The 20477-nt window shown below is 56.2% G+C and overlaps 1 protein-coding gene across 3 annotated transcripts in view; it reads left to right on the top strand.

The window, feature by feature from the left end:
- Positions 1-20477, top strand: part of MAPK4 (mitogen-activated protein kinase 4) — a 142624-nt gene that overhangs the window by 71926 nt on the left and 50221 nt on the right. The window contains exons 1-2 of one of the 3 annotated variants that reach the window (XM_072734775.1): positions 10412-10580; positions 14219-15613. In XM_072734775.1, the coding sequence (XP_072590876.1) occupies positions 15068-15613 (546 nt within the window). In that variant the 5' untranslated portion in view covers positions 10412-10580; positions 14219-15067. Of the gene's footprint in view, positions 1-10411; positions 10581-14218; positions 15614-15851; positions 16022-20477 lie in introns of those variants that run through there. The other 2 variants (XM_026006041.2, XM_026006043.2) reach the window with 2 other exon arrangements.

Here is a 20477-nt window from a genome sequence, read left to right as displayed (position 1 = left end):
TTCTCCTCTAGAATTTTGATGGAATCTTGTCTCACATTTAGATCTTTCATCCGTTTTGAGTTTATCTTTGTGTATGGTGAAAGTGAGTGGTGTAGTTTCATTCTTCTGCATGTGGATGTTCAATTTTCCAGCACCATTTATTGAAGAGACTTTCTTCCAGTGGATAGTCTTTCCTCCCCTATCGAATATTAGTTGACCATAAAGTTGAGGGTCCACTTCTGGGTTCTCTATTCTGTTCCATTGATCTGTGTGTCTGTTTTTGTGCCAGTACCACACTGTCTTGATGACCACAGCTTTGTAGTACAACCTGGAATCTGGCATTGTGATGCCCCCAGATATGGTTTTCTTTTTTAAAATTCCCCTGGCTATTCGGGGTCTTTTCTAATTCCACACAAATCTTGAAATAATTTGTTCTAACTCTCTGAAGAAAGTCCATGGTATTTTGGTAGGGATTGCATTAAATGTGTAAATTGTCCTGGGTCATGATGTCATTTTTAAGGTGCCAGGAACAGTTCCCCCAAATGATCAGGGTGATGCCTGGCCTCTCCCAACCAGGGCCCCAGTTCAGATTCCATGGTTAGAGAGAAGGCTTAAAACACGGACCTCCTGGGCAGCCCAGGTGGCTCAGCGATTTAGTGCCGCCTTCAGCCCAGGATAGGATTCTGGAGACCCGGGATCAAGTCCCATGTCGGGCTCCCTGTATGGAGCCTGCTTCTCCCTCTGCCTGTGTCTCTGTGTCTCTGCCTCTCTCTCCCTCTGTCTCTCGTGAATAAATAAATAAAATCTTAAAAAAAAAAAAAAAAAACACACACACACAGACCTCCTGGGCTGTTCCAGTGGGTGAGCACCTGCCCTGGGCTCAGGGTGTGACCCTGGGGTCCTGGGACTGAGTCCTGCATTGGGCTCCCTGCTCGGTAGGAGGCCTGCTTCTCCCTCTCCCTGTGTTCTCTCTCTTTCTCTCTCTCTCTCTCTCTCTCTCAGATAAATAAGTAAAATCTTAAAAACCCTATAAAAACAAAATAAAACAAAACCCAAAAGCCCCATAGAGCTCCTGAGAGAGGGAAGCTGGCCGGACCTACATCCTCATGTGGGGAAAAGTAGGAGTGTCTGAATAGTTGAGAGGACATTGCAGAGAAAGAAAAGGAGCAAAGAGTGAGTTCTGAGCTGCCCAGATGGATGTTCTTCACCATTTCCTGAGCCTGGCTATTTCCCCCTTGTCCCCCACCTGCACCCACCACTCCCATGTGGCCCTTTCTGAGGGCATGTTGCACAGAGTTATGGGGGAGAATAAGGGACAGGGGTGGGTTGGCAGAGGAGAGCCATCTGGGGAAAGAGGAGGGAGGGCAGGCAGGGGGTGGCCAGGCGAGAGTGGGAGGCAGGACCGATGGAAGATGGGATAGGTCCCAAACCGGCAAGCCAGAAGGTGAGGGAGCTCTCTGTGGAACATTGACAGGTGAATGGGGCTCAGACAAGGGATGAATGCTGATCCTAGATGGCCCCAGAGGGGGTAGCGGTGTGGTGAGGGAGGAGGGACAGGCCTGAGGAATCCACACAGGATCCCACTCCATGTGAGTATTCAAGCTGCATCGAGACATTTGACATCCGTGGCGGCAGCCAGTCACCTTTTGTGGGTTTTCCTACAACAAACCTGTTAATCTGACTGCCGTCTCTGGTCCCAAAAGGGAACAGAAGGAGGACCAAGGCAACCCCTCGTCCAGGAGCACAGGGCAAGCTAATGGCCGTAGAGTGGCATTGCCGGCGCAACATCCCCGTCATCTGGCTGCCAGGACAGCTCCGGGAGAGTGTCCTGGGGTTCATTGGCTCAGGCAGCCTGGCCTGGTGGTCAGAGCTTGGACCCGGAGCTCAGTGCCGGTCCGCTCGTCCAGCCAGGCACGCTGGGCTCGCTCCCTTGCTGCCAGTGCATGTTCCCTCCTGGGCTGCAAGCTGTGCCACGTTGTCCCCAGGGATGCTCCCTGAAGGCAGGTGACACACAGCCCCTCAGGACCTGCCGTGGTTAGGTAGCGCTGGGATGATTCAGTAGGGTTGTCACTCAGCATCGCTGTGATTCAGGGGAGGGCTGGCCTCCGCGATCATTCTCTGAGCAGTCTCTCCTGTCCCGCTTTCACCTTCTACATTATCCTCATGACTGTGGCTTTGATTCTCTCAAACACCCTGTGGGATATACACGGTAGGCACCTGAGGCTCAGGGCCACATCGTCTGTAGCTGGCAGAGGTCAGACATGAGCCCCGGCGCCTTTCCCGGTCCTTCTCCCAGTGCTCTCACCCCCCGGGCGGGCCTCCCTCCGCAGAACCCTCTGCCTTGTGGGGAGTCTCTAACGAGTTTCACATGGCTCTTTGTGACAAGCCATGAGATGGCTCCAAGGATCATTAGCCCCTGGCTGTTTGCCACTGGTCGGGAGGCCTCACGGGGCTCTGTACCTGTGACCTCAGCATCAGGAAGCACCCCTAACCCTGGAGCTGCCTGCTGGAGCAAGGGATTCCCCGGGGCACGGTGTTGAGCGGGCTGCCCCAGCGAGGCCCGAGCCCGGCCCAGCATGACCACTGAGCACACAGCAGGAAGCGTGAGCCGCTGCAGAGGACCTGCAGGGGACTCTCCCAGGTGCACAGTTGCTTCGGACCAAGACAGTGACGCCCGGAGCTTCCTTGTCCTCACGTGCCACCCACTTGTCTTCCGCCCTGGCCACGGCCCCCTCCATGCCGCCTGTGGGTGCAGATCTGACCTCTCCCACTGTCGCTTCTCCAGCGACATAAGACTTCACGAGGATCCTCAGGGCGCTGACGCCATGGGACGCCCTCTGTGCCCCACTCTGCCTCTGGGAAGCCCCTGCTCATGCTGCAGGTTGCAACATAAGCATTGCTTCCCCAAAGGGGTTGTGTCCTGGTCACTCAGGCCCACAGCATCCTGCACTTTCCCGTCATATGTTCGTCACAGTCATTATCACACACAGGCGCTGTTTGTGCCACTATCTGTGTCGTATCCTTTCCACTGGCCCCGGAACTGTGCATTGCCGGGGCCCCTGGGTTCCCACTGCGTGGTGCACAGCCGGCTCGATAAATATTACATGGAAGTGTTAAATATTAAATGATACTACATGCAAACGCCTTGGACCGTGGAGAGTCGCTCTGCAGATGAGTTTTCGTCTTGATTTTATTGCCATCCATGGGCGAGCAGTGAAAGAGCTGTCTGTGGCAGCTGAGGCTTCCAGAAGAAGTGGGCAGAACTGCTTATGTGGAGGCATCTCTGCTGCAAGATCTTTTCATTGAGGCCATAGAGTATCAAAGAGGGAGCATAGCAAGTGAGCCAAGGAGGTGGCCCATGCCCAGACGTGGAACACACGCCCTGCTTAGCATCCCGAGCTTGTCAGCTATGACTGGAAAGCCGGGAAGAAAGCAACAGAGGTGAACGCCCAAGGGAATGGTGTGTGGTCCTTCCCGGGGCTTATTTTGCGGAAGCTAGGCTGTTCCCGCCCTGTGGACTGTGCCCTGGCCTCGCCAACGCCCGAGGGAGCATGCCCTTGCTGGGACCCTACCAGCAAGACCCTTCCCGTGCTTGCACTTTATCTCCATTGTGCTGTACTCACGCCAACACTCCTGGGAAATATGCTTCCTGTGTCTGCCCCTCCGCTCAGCTGCCCCCCGCCTCCCGCCCCTGCACCCTGGCCCTGTCCCGAGCACCCCCTGAGGCCAGTCAACCCAGCCTGGTCTGTAAAGCTTGCCTCATGCCACGCCAACGCCCCGCTCGTGTCCCAGGAGCTGTGTGTTTGCACCAGCAGGTCACACTTTCCAGGGGCATGTGCTTCTTTAAGGATCGCCTTTTCCCAGTGCCTCTCCCACCTTCCGCTGCCCAGTCCCTTGCCCCACCTCCCCTCCGTCTGGTCGCTGGTTCGTCAGCTATTGACTCCGCACCTGCCGTTGGCCGGGAGCTGTATGGGCAGGTGGCCTGCGGGGGCCTGTGCTGTTCTTGCCTCAGGGTTCCCAGTCCATGGGGAGGAAGGTGGACGCGTAGAGCCCCACAAGACACATGGCGGACCAACTGCAGTGTGCCCTACGAGCATGGGGAAGGGTCACTCCCAAGGGGGAGGTGGCCTTGGGCACATGCAGGGCCGTCCCAGGAGCACAATGAGTTGGTGTCACCCGCAGGCAGGCCACCGGGCCAGGGCCGTGCTGACTCCGGGGCGCTCGCCCCAACCTGCAGCGTGCAGCTGGGCACAGCTCATGGAGAGTGGTAGGCAGAAGTGGGAGGGCAGAGCAGGTCTGACCTGAGGCTGTGCACGGTGTTCGGGCTTCATCTCTGGGCAGTGGAGCGCTGCTAAGAAATATTTTAACCAGGAGACAAAAGTGATCAGATGTGTTTTGGAGATTTTGGAAGTAGGGGCACCTAGTGAATCAGTCAGTCCAGCGTCCAAGTCTTGATTTTGGCTCGGGTCATGATCTCGGGGTCGTGGGATTGAGCCCCATGTCCTGCTCCACAATCAGCAGGAGCCTGCTTGAGATTCTCCTCTCCCTCGGTTCCCCTCCCCCACTTGCACGCACACTATCTTTCAGAAAAATACATAAATCCTTAAAAAAAAAGGGGCAGCACAGGGTCGCAGGACGAGCACCTGGGAGCTGTGGGACTCCCATCATTTGCCCACTCTACCTCCGCTCCTTGAGGGGGCCCTGTGCCCCGCCTCAGGGAAGCGTCAGAGGAAGGTTCTCAGGCCCTGCCCTGGGGTGGGGGCAGAGCTGGAGGTGGGAGGGCACCGGGTCTGCACATGGAGGCATGTCCAGAACCTACACTGAGGCAGTCGAGGTGAAGACAGCTGGGTAGGCCGTAAGATTTCTCAGGGCCTCACTTCCCCCCTCATCATTGCCGTCACCCGGTCATGGCCCTCACCAACTTCTGCCCCGCACACAGCTCCTGGCAGGGCCTTGGCAGTGAGTGGAACATGGCAGCGCGTGCACGGTCAGGGGGCACCCTGGGCGCAGGCACGGGGTGGACAGGTCATCAGGAGCTCCCGGCCGGCACCTTCTCCGGCAGCGGGGGGCGGATCTTGGGTCCTGGGGGCCAGGTAAGGCTGGCGCTCGTCCCTTAGTGCAGTCGTGTCAGGGAGACACCAGCACGTGGATCCTCGAAGCCTAGGACCCTCATAGTCAGTGTTGTAGAAGTAAACAGAGGGCGGGGTGGGGGCAGGCCCTGGCTGGAGACCTCTTTCTCCGTGCCGAGTGGCTTGGGTGGCCCTGCTGACCGTGGACCCACGCTCCTGCCTGAGCCCTTGGCTCCCCCTGCCACCCCCACGTTGTGTTTCTCCTGTGTCCTGAGGCCTGGCCCGGCCTTGCCTTGCCCCAAGGCGCTGCATCTCCTATGCTTGGGATTCTAATTTGCAGTTTAGGCGGTTGAAGTGAGTCAGAAGTGAGACCAGTTTACATTGCAGCTTGAAAAAAGAAAACGGTTTTGTCATTGGTAAAATTAAGCTTTGGTTTAAGAGCAACCTTTCTCCATCCAGAAGGTTCTCGTGGAAGCTGGCGGTCCTGTACCGTCCCACCCCCAGTAGGCAGTCACCGCACTGAGCCTGGTGAGAGGACCAGGCCTGAGGGGGAGGAAGGCAGGAGCTATCGAGGGGCCTCCCCCAGCAGGGCTGGGAGGCTGGGTGCTCGTTAGGCCTGGTGGTGGCCGAGAGCCTCTGCGGGCAGCTCCCTGCCCGGACCCTCAGCTGCGCTCTCCTTCCCAGCACAGGGGAGCTCCTAACGAGGAGACGGAGCCTGGTTTGTGCTATTGCTTTTTGAACCCCAGTAAATCCTGAAGTCCGTTTGTAGGTGTGTGCAGGGCAAGGGAGAAGCAGAAGGCATGAGGGTGTACCCGTCCAGCTCCAGCCTGCCATTGGCCCAGCGCCCGCCCCGGCCCGGGCTTCCAGCCCACTGCATGGGGCAGGTGAAATCCAGCTGGTGCCCCAAGGGCGGCCTGCACCCGGGGGCTGTGGGTCCTCAGCCACCACCCAGGGTGATGTGTGTGCAGCCACCACGCGGTGCTGTGTTGGCCGCGCGGCCACTGTTGTCAAGGTGCCGCATTTTCTGCACTAAGGACTTTATGGACGTGTGTCTAAGGCTCCCAGGTGCCACATTTTCTGCCCTAAGGACTTTATGGACGTGTGTCTAAGGCTCCCAGGCAGTGAGGATGGTCTGTGCGTGCTAAGTGCTCAGGGCAGCCAAGCAGCAAGGTAGGCAGGCAGGCGGTCGCCTCTGGGGGTGGATGTGGTCCCTTTTTCTTCCCTTAGCTCCCCTCTCTCCTCATTCTCCTCCTCTCCCCCTCTCCCCCTTCCTGGTACCCCTCTTCCACCCTGTGCTAACCTCATACTGCGGCCACCGCTGGGCCCACGGGGACCGTACATCCACACCCGCAGGGACCTCACCCCGCCCCTCACCCACGGGGACCCCACACCTCACCCGAGGGGACCAGTGCCCGCACCTCGCCCACAGTGTCAGTTCCCTGAGAGCCTGAGCGTCTTGTTCTCCTGCTGCTGATAGAATTTCAAGAGCAAGGGCAGAGCAGAGGCTGGACGGGGTGCTCCTGGCCTTGGCGCTGGGGGAAGAGGTGACGTCACAGCCCCAAGTCCTCGGCTGTGTCTCCCAACCCTCAGCAGCACCACCGTCAACTCCGTCTCAGAGATGAAGACAAACAGCTTCCCCCCTGCTTCTCGCGTCCCCTAATGTGTTCTGGAGAGGCTGTGAAAGGGAAGCAGGCTGGGCTGGTGGCATCACTGTGTCGCAGGACAGGAAGTGTGTGCACATCCCGGGGAGGCTGCCCGAGGGCCTGCTGCCCTGCCTGACACATAGGGTCACCACGCGTTGGCTCGGCTCCGTGGCTTCCTGCCGGCTGCGTGCAGAGGGGTGACCCGGGTGGTTGGCGGCGGTGGTGGCAGCTGCAGGACAGGCTGGGCCTGGGAGATGCGGCCTGAGGTGGCAGCAGGGGCGGTAGCGTCTGCAGCAGAGTGCCCGCACCCCTGCACAACCTCGGCTGGCTCCCCTCCTGGGGCACGGACTGGCACTGTGTTCTGAAACCCAGAAGGCAGGGCTCTGGGGGATCAGTGGTGGGGCATCTGCCCTCGGCCCAGGGTGTGACCCCGGGGTCCCTGGATAGGGTCCCGCATTGGGCTCCCCGTGGGGAGTCTGCTTCTCCCTCTGCCTGCGTCTCTCATGAGTAAATAAATACAACGTCTAAAAAAAAAAAAAAAAAGCTGCAGGCGGGGGCAAGTTGTTTCTCCTGATTCCAGGAGCAGCCCCACTGCCACAGAGTGGCACCGGCTGTGCTCATGGTCACAGGTAACCCAGCGCTCACTGCCTCAGGCCCAGCCCTTCCTCGTTGCTGAGGAGGTACCTTCCAGTCACCCTGTGGTTTGGGGCCCCGTCCGGCATCCGGCTTGACCTCCACCTTTACGCCGACTCCTCCTGGGGGGATCCTTCTCTGTCCTGGGCTTCAGGGACAGTTTCAGTTTCCACTGGGTTGTTTTGTCGTGACCCGAGTCAGTGCCAGCACAGGTAACCCCACGTCGCCTGCTGTTGACTCCCTGCGGCCCTCCCATCTGTCAGACGCGGATGGGACTTTGGAGCTACGTGGCGAGAATGGAGAGAGGGCGTTCCTGCCGTCTGCGAGGCCCTATCAGGCTCTGCGTGCTGAGGGTCAGACCAGCGAGGACGCAGGACCCCGGGCCCAAGAACTGTCAACATCGAGGGCCGGGCTCCTGTCTTGCCACCTTGGAGGTGCCAAGGGCTTGATCCAGGGCCATCGCCTCCAGCGCGTACCTACTGCAGTGGGCTTGTCCCAGCCGACCTCAGAGGGCCCTGCGCCTGAGCTTGCTGCTGTGGGCGCCTCAGAAGGGCTCCTTGCAACAGCTTCCACGGGTGTCGCTCTGGGGCCATCTGGTGAGGTGCCCACTGGCGTCCCCGACCAGGTCCCCCCAGTGGAAGCCACAACCGTTTTCTAACAATCTGACAGTGGACGTCTCATGTGTCTGCTGCCCCGTTTCTCAGAAGTGAGCAGGTGAGTCCAAGTGCAGCCCGAAGAGGCGGCGATGACCTGGGCCAGGGAGGTGGGGGTCACTGGGGTCAGGTCCCAAGTCCTGCACTCGTGTGGGAATCGTGAAGTCACCTCAAGGGCTCCTCAGTGTCTGTGATGTCATTGCCTGCTTCCTCTTCCAGAAGCACTGTGCGAGGTCGGGGGCCCTGTGCTCTGCTCCTCTTCATCTCTCGCCCCGACGACAGGTACCTGCCGGGCACTGCCAGGCAGATAATTTCAGAGTCAAGTAAAAGTGAGAGAAAAAAGTAAACATGCCAGACAACAGCAGAGCTTTGCAGCCTCATTTGGCGAGAAAGCTGCAGGCAGCCATGTCCAAGTCTGTGCAGCTACGGGGCATTGCAGGACCTCAGCTCCCACTCTCGTGCCGGCCTCGGTCCCCATGTGCTCTCAACGTGGCTGCTGTAGCACCAACATCACTTGCTCCCACAACTGCATCCAAGGACAGACTGGCTTTTCTTCTTGGGAAGTAGAACTTTTCCCGAGCACCCGTCCCCACAGCAGGCGTTCCTGTGAGACCCCCCATCCAGAACTGGATCCTAAAACTGCCCCAAGACCAGGTGCTGCCCAAGGTGTGCCGCTGACCACATTCTGACACAGGCCCTCAATGGATAGGGTGTGGGCTGTGCCATGGCCTCTACGGGTCTTGGAAACGTGTCCCAGGAGGCAGACATGCTGTTGGTATCTGGTGAGTAGAGGCTGGTGGCGGAGCCCTGGGTGCTGAGCAGACCCCTGGACACAGCTACCACCCCTGCAGGGAACGGCTGCCTAGGCCCGGGGGTCTCAGCTGACGTGAGCATGTGCCTCCCCCACCACAGGTAGCTCTCAATGTCAAAGACATTTTGGTCGTGGCAACTGGGGCTGCTCAGGAGTTGGGGGAGACGAGGGGACCTGCTGCGGATCCCATGGCGCAGGCTGTCTGCTGCCGAGGACCCCCCCTGAGAACCGCCCCGAGTCTCCCCTGGGCCGGCGGAGCTGCTCATGGCTGCCCCGCACCAGCTGTCTGGCCATTCGGGGGAGGTAGCAATGGTTCCCAGGCAGGTGGCCCCAGGACCTTAGGAGTCAGGCAGCTGGGAGAACGCTTGGTTCAGTCCCCGTCTTGGGCGGCTGGTCCCCGCAACCTGGGCTCTGGCTTCTGAGGGTCACGTAACAGGAGGTCAAGAACTGCTTGGAAGGTAGCATCACAGACGTGTAAATGTGCTGTCTCCTGGTATTTGTTTTTTTTTCCCTACTCTTAATCTCGTTCTAATGTTCTGTTTCTCAGTTTCCATTTCTACAAAGCGGGCCATGAACATGCTCTCTGTGCGGGGCTGAGCATAGCTGAAGAGGTGGCCGCCTCTTGCTGTCGTTGGAGAAGAGCCACAGAGTGTGCCTGTCACAGGTTGGCCCTTCCTTGCGCCCAGAGGCTGCACGGGGCTAGGTGCTTGCGCTGAGAATGCCTCACTTGGGCTCAGATCTGACGTTGGTGCTGAGAGGTGCGCCTCTGGAGCTGTCACCTCCTAATGCCTGATGTCCCTCCGGGAGCTTCCCAGGAGTCTGACTCAGGCTGCCATCCCTGGCGCGGCTCCTGGCCTGTGGTGACCCTTCAGTCCGAGTCTCCATCGTGTTGCCATCTCCTCCTGTCCAGGAAGCCTCTGTTCAGGGCGAGTGCATGTGGACACCAGAGCCGACCTCAGCCTGGGGTGGCTCCCTGGGGGCAGGCAGGCCTGGGGCAGGACCGTCATGCAGAGCAACAGGAGGACTGAATCCAGGACGAGGAGACCGCGCAGGAGGAGTCAGGAAGTCTGAGTGATGGCTCACTGATGCTGCCTCAGAATAAGCTACTCTGGAGAAGGGCTCAACTGGCCACAGCCCCTAACCAAACTCCATCTCCCTCCTATTTTTGTAAATTTTTCTTTTTAAATGCAGCGATGTCCCTCGTTTGGGTGTCATCTCTGGCTGCTTTTGTGCTATGGTGGGGTTGAGTCATGGCAACAGAGACAGTATGACCTGCAGAGCTTTAGGTGTTCACTCTCTGACCCTTTATGGGAAAAATGTGCTGATCTCTCGTCTAGGGGATGTGATGCACATGGACTATAGTGATCAGGGTCACACAGTCTTGACTATAATGGGAATGGTGCCACCTAGAATTTTGCAGTGTGCAGCCTCTTCAAGCCTAAACATCAGCCTGTCCTGGAAAGGATTTCCTGCAAGTTTTTGGGTGCTTAGGAGAGAAAAGGAGGCTCAGCCTGTGAAATACCAGCACCTCATCGGGGGCTGTCGTTTGTGCTGAAAGTCAACAGCAGCACGAGGTTTTAGAGGCTGTCAGCCTACAAAGTTGAGGCTAAATTTAGGTTTTCCAAAGCTGCTTTGTAAACCAGATCCCAAGGAACCCCAGCAAGGCACAGTGAGCACGCACCGTCTCATCTCTGGTTTGCCTCCACACGTTAGAAGGCTGGATGCGTGAGAGGATGATTAATTGGCTTCAACTGAAGTGTTGCAGGAGAGTCTCTGAAAAGTCATTGAGAAGGTAACACGCCAATGTTGGGGTCCCGGGGAAGATAATTGTACTCCTGCATCTTATTACGACATTGGCCACGAAGCCCTGGAGCCTTGGAGTTACATGAGTTCTTGCTCCAGTGCCCCTGAAACCACAACCCTCCCTTCCTCCAAGGTGGATGCCACTTCCCAGTTTGAAATCTGTCCTGATTCAAAGCAGCTCGGAGCCGCCAAATTCAAATGGAGAGTGGCTGTGCTTTGCTCCGAGAAGTTGCCAGGCAGTGCTCTGCCCAAGTGGGCACCACCAGGTGCTGGGTCTGCCCCTCTCAGGGCTGCCGACCCCATGCCCCCATGTGTCGTGCAAACAGTGCATCACAAGGCCAAGACATCTTAGGTATGCCAGGTATTGGGTGATCAGTCCACCTGTGGAGAAAGGCACAGGTTCATAGTGGAAATGACAGAGGCATTCTAGAAACTGGGAAAGTCAAGAGGGCTGAGGTGAGATGAGTGACTGAACTCGGGGCACAGAGAAGCCATCAGTCAAGGGCTTCCTGCTTGGTGCTGGAATTCTGAGAGGCGGCCCCTGAGCAGAAGGTCCTACCAAGAGGGTCGAGGTGCATTTGGGGCTCCTCGTGAGAGGAGCCCTCCGAGCAAATTGTATGGAGGCAGCAGACGCGGGAGGGGAGGCTGGCCGCATAGGATGTGTGGGCACGACCACCTCGCAGACATAACGGATGCCCCTCAGGCTCCTCCCAGCTCAGTCACTGTCTAAGCGCCGCTTTGTGCCTGGGACTTGGCCAGAGTCTAGCGGAGACATGGACACGTGTGAGGGCTAAGTAGCAGCCCAGGTGAGCATACGGTGTCAGGACAGTGCGCATGGGCCCTGCAGGGCTTCAGAGCCGCGAGGATCCATGGGGGACACTCCAGGCACGGGTCCTCCGGAGTGGAAGGGAGATGCCATCTGGGTGCTGAGTGATGGGCGAGTGGGCGGGAAGCAAGAGGACGTTTCAGGAAGGGGGAAGGTGGAACCAACTGGGAGGCAGGAGTCGAACGAGTGTACTTAGGGGTCAGGGTGGCTGGTACCTGCCCACAGAGCTGACAGCGCGTCAGGAGACAACTTGCCACACACACGCATGTGCACATGCACCAGGGAGATAGGCCCTCCCCCGTGTGAGAGGAAGAGGAAGGAGTTTTAAAAATAAATAAAGCACCTCTTAGTTATTCACAGATTATCTGCATTGCAGCTGATCTGGAACAAATCCTGCTCTCACTGCCGGTGATGTCACCTTGTCCCTGCTTAGGTGCTCAGCCCTGTCTGTTTACAACCCAGTGGGAGTGGGCAAAGGAGGAAGGCTTACGTGTCTCCTCTCATAAAGTGACATGATATAACTGCCTGTTTGCTGTGCCCTTGGGAGCTGGGCCGGGCATGTGGGTATTGAGAGAAAGAAGCTCCGGCGTGGTTTCCGTTGCTGTCGGGCAGTGGAGTCAGGTGGAATGGGGCACTGGGTGGTCCTTTGGTTCCCTGGCATTCGGTACCCAGGGGGTGGACCTCGCATGGGCTGCAGAGTGGGGCTCAGAGGGTGGTCCCAGCGCCGTCTCTAACTGGCGGGGAATCCTGAGTGAATGGTGCTCACTCCTCAATTCATCGAACGTTTGTCAATGCTGTCTGTGCCCGAAGCACCGAGCTGGTGTCCCTCAGCACCTCCGTGCCCTCATCTGCAAAGTGAGGACTTAGGCCAGAATCCTGCTCTCTCAGCAGAAGTGCTGGCATTGTATTGGGTGTCCATGACTCACTGGTGGACCCCCTCGGCAGGATGATTGGCCGCTGAATGGCCAGGGGTGACTCCTAGTGGGATTAGCCAGGGAGGGCAGCCCCAGCCCCAGTGATGGGCCCCAGTCTGAACTTCTGTAAGACCAAGGCTGTTTTGCTGCTGGAACCAATAAAAACATGCAGAGTAGAACTGCTGAAGATCCTGACAAAGCATTAGAGTAGTAGGTACGTCTTATTCAAGTGCAAGGGAATTTTGACCAAAGTCATCACTGGCTAACATCTGTTGAGTAGTCACTGTGTTCCAGGCCCATGTAAATGTCTCTCATCAGCAGCCTTCAGAGGGGTCTGATTAGGGACTATTTCTTTCTTTCTCTCATTCTCTCTCTTTTTTTTTTTTTTTTTTTTTTTGCTCACCATTGTGTCTTGAATCTTTTTATTTTTTTTTATTTTTTATTGGTGTTCAATTTGCCAACATATAGAATAACACCCAGTGCTCATCCCATCAAATGCCCATCACCCAGTCACCCCCACCCCCTGCCCACCTCCCTTTCTACCACCCCTTGTTCGTTTCCCAGAGTTAGGAGTCTTGATTAGGGACTATTTCAGATCATCTATTTCCCCTCAGTTGCTCACTGAATCTCAGACATGGAGTTGACTGTTGTTTCACCTCATCTATCAGGTGCAGAACTGTGCGAAGCTCAGATAGGAAAGCATCCCCACACGGCCCCTCAGGATGATGAGAACTAGGAAATAGCCCTGCTACATCACTCCTTGGTGCAGGGTACCCAGTGGTACAGGGCTGGTTCTCCGAGTGTCTGTGGACTTAACAAACTTATAGAACCTGGGGGGTTCAGTTGGTGAAGCATGTGTCTTCAGCTCGGGTTGTGATCCTGGGTCCTGGGCTTGAGCCCCCATCGGGCTTCCTGCTCACGGGGGAGTCTGCTTCTCCCTCTGCCCTGCCCCCTGCTCTTGCACACTTGCACACACTCGCTTTCTCAAATAAATACATAAAATCTTTAAACAAATACAACAATAAAATAAAAAAACGCCCCCACCTTTAAAGCTGTGGCCTTGCCTTTACCTGAGAGGCCTGAATTTACATTGTCTGTTCGGCAGGTTTCTTCTCCCCACTTGGGTCTTCTGCCTGTAATTTGCATCAGCCGCCGCCAGGGTGCAGTCAGGCTAGGATTCTAGTCCTTGCTGTGTCCAGCTCCCTGCACAGCTCACAGGCCAGTCCAGAGCACAGAGGCCCTCTGTTAGGGCGGCAGTGAGAGCTGTCTTATTTAGTGTGTGTGCTCGTGCCACCTCCATGAAAAGCAAGACATACACGTAATTAAATACCCACGTGCAGCAGATTCTCTCAAGGTATTCATTTTTTTTTTCTCTCAGGGTATTCAAACACATTTGCAAACGAGGGAAGAAAAGGGGTCCAAGTAGAGAAACAAAGTCATTGACCTTTTATTTTTGCCTGCAACTAATTAACTTTGTACTGGCAAACCCCGCCCCCCTCCCCCCCCCCCCCCCCCCCCCCCCCCCCCCCGCCAGCTAGTCATGAGGTAGGTGTTTGGAGAGCATAACAAGTTGATTTCTTACAAGTCAGAGTGGATTGTTCCCACCCACCACGTGGGCACGTCAACCTTTGGGGGGAGGCATTTGCATACTCGGCACCCCACTCACCACTTGACGATCCCATCAAATCAACCCATCTTCTGTCTCTTCCAGAGGAGCACTGCACATGCAGGGGTGGCCGAGCAGCAAAGCCTGGAATCCCCTGAGCAAGCAGTGTTTCAGCTGGCTGGACAGATCAGATGACACTCGGGCTGGTTCACAAAGGACACGCACGTGGGGAGGTGTTGGAAGCTGGAGTGGAAATTTACCCAGTGTTATTTCTCTGACAGGAAAGGAGACATGGTCTGAAGGATGCCGCGTTCCTGCAGCCTCTGCGAGCCCGGCAGCACCCAGTCCTGCTCGAGGCGGCCTGAAGGCGGGGGCAACGGAGGACGCTGCTCGAGCTGAAGCCCCCGGAGGATCCTGGCGTGGCTGTGGGGAGTCCCCTGGCTCTGAGGCCTCAAGCGCAGCTCATTGTGAGGAGCTCCAGGCAGGTGGTGGGTTTCTTGGCTTTCTTGGCCCGTGCTTGGCAGCCTGGTTTGGGTCGCAGAAGGAAGGGGACCGGAGGAAGTAGATGGAAGCCCCTGGAAGCCTCCAGAAGCCATTGCTTGGGATCTCCTCCTGCTCAGGACGGAGAGTGGCACCCGAGCTGCCAGAGGCTGTGTTGAGCTGAGTCTGGACCTTCATGAGCTCAGGAGTGCGGCCTGCCGAGACCCTGCATGGCCACCCGAAGGAGCAGCTGCCCACGCGGGACGCCGGGAGGACGGCGTCTGCATCTCTTACCTTGAGGTTCGTCGTGGTAGAAAACTTGACCTTCCTTTAGATCGTGAGACTGTTTTTTCTTTCCAAGATGCTGCATTTGAAAGAAACATGAGCCACCCTGGGCTTCGGGGGGGCACAGCCCGCCCAGTGCAGGTGAGGGGGCTGGTTTGAGCCTTCGCTCTCCGCAGCTCAGCAGGCATGGACGCATGCCTCTTTTGTCCCCGGGGAGCCAGCGGCTGTGACACCGTCATGAGAGAAAACAGCCCTCGGCTCCAGGTCTTGACAGAATGAGGTGTGCTAGGGAGGCCGCACCCTGGGACTTGGCCACTGCCGACCACCCCTTCCTTGCACGGGCAGCCCCTGACCACTGAGTGACCATGGCTGAGAAGGGGGACTGCATTGCCAGTGTCTACGGGTATGACCTCGGTGGCCGCTTTGTTGACTTCCAACCCCTGGGCTTTGGCGTCAACGGGCTGGTGCTATCGGCTGTGGACAGCAGGACCCGCCGGAAGGTGGCCGTGAAGAAGATCATCCTGAGTGATGCCCGCAGCATGAAGCATGCGCTCCGAGAGATCAAGATCATCCGGCGCCTGGACCATGACAACATTGTGAAGGTGTACGAGGTGCTGGGACCCCAGGGTGCGGACCTGCAGGGTGAGCTGTTCAAGCTCAGCGTGGCCTACATCGTCCAGGAGTACATGGAGACCGACCTGGCACGGCTACTGGAGCAGGGCACGCTGACAGAGGAGCACGCCAAGCTGTTCATGTACCAGCTGCTCCGCGGCCTCAAGTACATCCACTCGGCCAATGTGTTGCACAGGGACCTGAAGCCCGCCAACATCTTCATCAGCACAGAGGATCTTGTGCTCAAGATTGGGGATTTCGGGTTGGCTCGCATCGTTGACCAGCATTATTCACACAAGGTATGTGTGGCCGGGATGGCTGGTGTGGGTGCTGCAGAAGCCCCAGGAGTGCTCACGGTCCTTCGGGAGCATCTTCCTGGCTGCACTGGAGTCACGGGGCTGGAGTCCTGCACTGGAGGAGGCCGCACGGTGCTACAAAGACCACTGGCCAGGCAGGGGTGGGGGTGGTAGCCTGGTTCTTAATCGTGCTGCACCCCACAGCTACCCGATTCAGACTTCCTAGCTGTATGAGATGGGGCTGGAGGAGGTGACCACCAGGATTTCTCCCAGCTCGGCACCCCGTGGCTTTAGAACCCTGCTTGGAGAACTTGCTCTGGCATCATCTTTATCCGCTGTCCACCAGTAGCACCTCTCCTACCTTCTCGGGGCTCCCGGCTGGCTCCCCACCGCACAAGCCCTGTGCTCCAGGTCAGCTCGCCACCTCCCCCGCCCCATGCCCCATTCTGCCTGTGTGTGGACAGATGGTACTCATACTCAGCATGCACCATCCATCCAGCTAGTGCCTTGGCCCCCAGGTCCCATGATATCCCGGCCTCCCGGTGACAGAGGACACCCATCCTCAGCATGCACCATCCAGCTAGTGGCTCGGACCCCAGGTCCCATGATGCCCTGACCTCCTGGTGTCCTAGGAAGGCTACAGGTGTCTCAGGGTGCCCAACCACTGTCCCAGCCGCAGAGATCACAGCTGTCCCCACTACACTGACGCTCGTGCTCAAGGCCCCAGGGCTCTTCTTCACTAACCCACTGCTCCCTGCGGGAGTTGGGAGTCCTTTGACATTCCCTTCCCCCCACTCCCAGTTCCTGCCACTTTAGGGGGAGCCTCTGAGCATCTGGCCTGAGCACATGTCACCAGGCACCCCTCCACAGAGCGGGGGGAGTTGATTTCTAGCCTTCTGCCAAAACCTCTGAACCATGAATTTTTATTAGAATGAAAGCATTCCCTAGAAAGTAGGTCAGCCAAGGGGCTGAGGTGGGTCATGAAAAGGGAGGGTAGCTCTGACCTTGAATGGGCTTCAGCTTTCTCTCTGGGGCCCCATTCCTCTGCTCTCCTTGCCCGCGGCCAGAAGGTCACAGGCTCATACAAAAGGCACTGACCTGTCTGGTGTGGCTATAGTGGGAGGACATTCGGGGGACAAGGATGTAGGGCTCCCTGGCTGGAACTGGGACTCCAGCCCAGATTTCAGACCCCAAATCAACACAACCAGCTCTAGCTCCTTGGGGCCATAGCTAAGAGCTTGCCCCCTGTCCCCCCTCGTGCAGCCAGGCCGGCTGTCAAAACTGACAGTTGACTTTGTGGGCAAGAGTATCCATGGTGTTATAAACGACAGATACCCACCATTTGCTTCAACATGGATGGAACTGGAGGGTATTATGCTGAGTGAAATAAGTCAATCGGAGAAGGACAAACATTATATGGTCTCATTCATTTGGGGAATATAAAAAATAGCGAAAGGGAATAAAGGGGAAAGGGAAAAAAATGAGTGGGGAATATCAGAAAGGGAGACAGAACATGAGAGACTCCTAACTCTGGGAAATGAACTAGGGGTGGTGGAAAGGGAGGTGGGTGGGGGGTGGGGGTGACTGGGTGACGGGCACTGAGAGGGACACTTGATGCGATGAACACTGGGTGTTATTCTATATGTTGGCAAATTGAACACCAAAAAAAAATAAATGAAAAAAAAATAGAAAAATGTATCCATGGTGAAAAAAAAGTATCCATGGTAGAAAAAAAAGTAATAATAATAGTTATTATTATTATTATTCCTTTTTTATTATTATTATTATTCCTAATACCGTTTGCTGTTTGTATCTTCACTTTCTTCTGAGAAGCAATGACTCCAAACAACCAAACTGAAAGTTTGAACCCAAGTCACTTCTTATTTGGTAAAAGTACCAGAGAACCCATGATACTTATTTCTGGGATGCACAAAACCACTTTCAGAACTGGAATAAACCAGTCCATTTGGGAGTAAAATTAGGACCTCCCTGGATGAAAGGGTTTGACTAAGTGACACATTCCCGGGAAGGTACCCTGAACAGCACATAGTAGCTCTTCCCTCAGGTTAGGAAAGGTGATTTGTTGGGGTGAAGACTGGCTGTGGAACAGTTCTGAGAACCCCGGTGTGAGGGGGTGATGAGGGAGGGTCCAGGCTCTCTCTGACAGTGCTGGCTGGGGACGTGGACCTCACCTGCCCTCTGGGAGCCTTGGTCTCCCCACCTTGGGCAGGGATGATAGCAGATGCTGTTTGCCCCACTGGCTTGTGGTTACACATTAAAATGGAGCGCGAATGCAGAGCCCCTTGGGAAGTAGGAGGGAGCCCATGGGTTTCTGTTAAGGAGTGTTTGCTGAGCACAGTGGGCCTGGGCCCAGGTTCCCTGGCCACCGGCTGTATATGGCGCTGCTGCGGTTACTCAGGGCTGGGAAGAAACCTCTCTGGTGGGGACTTTCATTTTCCTGATGCAGAAGGACTTAGATGTTCTGACTTACTCTTCTCAGAGTCTCTTCAATAAAATTAGCTGTGGGAAGTCAAAAAAAAAAATGGCAGCCAGTGGGAGCCCAGGAGGCATTCTTGTGGCCCCGCATCGGGCAGGTGGCCCCCGCACCCCTTCTCCCTCAGGTGTTGTCTCTTCTCTGTTGACAAAACTGTGTATTTGGTGCATTTAAATCAGTTCTCCTTTCATCCTCATGATGCTGAGAGGCACTTGGGGCAAATGGTCCATTTTAAAATGGAGAGAACCAGCTACAGTGAGATGATTGGCACCTGTGGCGGGAGGCACTCTAGAGCTGGACCTTCTTGAGACTTAACCATGTCCTCCAGGAGGACCTACTGGTGCCCAGCTGGGAATGGTCTTTTCTTCCTCTGAATTGCCCTGTCGGTTCTTTCCCAGCCCATGACCTGGATCTCCTAGCATCAGCTATCCCCTGCCATGTCTCATGGGTATTTGTGTCTGCCTCTCCCATGCTCCCCTCGGCTGAGAGCCCCTTGGTTCTTGAGGGCATGTTGTGTTCATCTAATTTTCCCCAGCAAGTCAGATCACTGTGCCTGAGATGTGGCCCAGTTGGCCTTGGTGACCATCTTGAACAGATGGGAGAGTGGTCATTTACCAGCACATCACAAATAGGAAGCTACTGGGGTTCACTGATTTCATGTGGTCAGACATGTGCATCTGCTGTCCCCTCTGTGTGTGGAGGATGATGTCTACATGGGAGCTGCTCTCAGTCTGACCCTTCTTGGGGCACCCAGGGGGCTCAGGGTCCTGGGATTGAGCCCTACATCAGATAACTTGCTCTGTGGGGAGTCTGCTTCTCCCTCTGCCTCTGCCCCTGCTTGTGCTTTTTCTCTTTCTCTCAAAGAAAGAAAGAAAGAAAGATAGAAAGAAAGAAAAGTCTTTAAGTCTGACCCTCCCTAAAGTTTTATGGATCCTGCACTCACCTGGAAGGAGACAGTGCTCACTGGCCCCTAGCCAGCACCTTTGCGTTGGTCATCAAAGGGCACTCCTTTTTCGAGGCTGATTCAGCCCAGTTCCAGGGACAGGCTTTGTGCTCTGATTGGTGGCTGGACGTGGCCCCTTGGCTGAGCACAACCTGCTCAATGGGACGCAGCAGCGTCCCACCCAGAATGAGCAGTCTCATTCTCCTCACTGTGACTTCCTCCTGGGCGGACAGTGAGTCTCCTTCACTTCCACATCCCTCATCTCACATGGGGCCCACCATGGGGCAGTGTCCACTGAGTTTTTCTGGCGAAGGAGGTGCCAAAGGAAATGGCCTCCTCTTCTCCAGTGAGCAGCTGGCGGCTGGGACGTCAGCACACAGCCAGAGAATATTCTAGGTCTCTCCTACCACCCCTCCCTGGGGGTCTTAGCCAGGTCCGGAGGGCAGCTGGAGCTCCCAGTTAGCCCACACTGTCAGGGAGGTGGCCGTGGGGGCTTCTCAGTGGCATGGGGAGCACTTGTCTTTGTGTCACTTACCTCACTGATGGCATGATGTCAGGCAGGCCTGGCTCCGTGCGTCTCATTCCTGAATGAGATCTGTAAGAAGACTTCACCACCATCTTGTCCATCCCCTTCACTTCACAGATGACAAAACCCAGGCCTGAGAAGGGCAGGAGGCCCACAAGGGTCTCACTAAAGTGGCCAACCCCGCAGCGGTTTAGCGCCTGCCTTTGGCCCAACTGCTCGATCCTGGAGACCCGGGATCAAATCCCACGTCGGGCTCCCGGTGCATGGAGCCTGCTTCTCCCTCTGCCTGTGTCTCTGCCTCTCTCTCTCTCTCTCTCTGTGACTATCATAAATAAATAAAAATTTAAAAATAAATAAATAAATAAAATAAAGTGGCCAACCCACGCGCTTCAACTCCCTGCCCACTGGTTCTTCTCACCTCTCTCATCGGTTGTCTTCTCTGTTGACAGGGTACCCTCACTGTTCTGCTCTGCTTATTTCCTAGGATTCTTGTTAGAGTCACGTGAAAGGGGAAGATGTCAGGTGCTTTGAGATATACAAAGGGCTGAATCACTGAGAACCATCTGCCCCGTAGAGGCCATGATAATTCCACGTGGACATTCAGGTGTCGGTCCCCACCCAGCCCCCCACCCAACCCCCCCCCCCGCTGCTGGAACACAGACCCGGCTCCTGACATGCCTCAGGGCGAGTCGTGAGCCCTCCCTGAATGGGGCCTCCCAGCCTCTGCTCCTGTCATGAAGCCCTTTCTGCCTGCATCCTCAGCCAGCCCGCCTGCTAAGGAGTTCTTGTGTCAAGAGAATGCCGAAGAGTTGGGGCACATTTTCCTTTGAATTTATCCCATTAGGAAGTCGATGATTTCCAAAGAGGGGGGAATATGTTGTTTAAGACTTCGCTGAGTCTTGTG

This window comes from Vulpes vulpes, chromosome 13, assembly GCF_048418805.1.
Source record: "Vulpes vulpes isolate BD-2025 chromosome 13, VulVul3, whole genome shotgun sequence".
Taxonomy (NCBI): Eukaryota; Metazoa; Chordata; class Mammalia; order Carnivora; family Canidae; genus Vulpes; species Vulpes vulpes.
The sequence above is the reverse complement of the archived record's forward strand: the minus strand, read 5'-3'. Positions and strand labels throughout refer to the sequence as shown.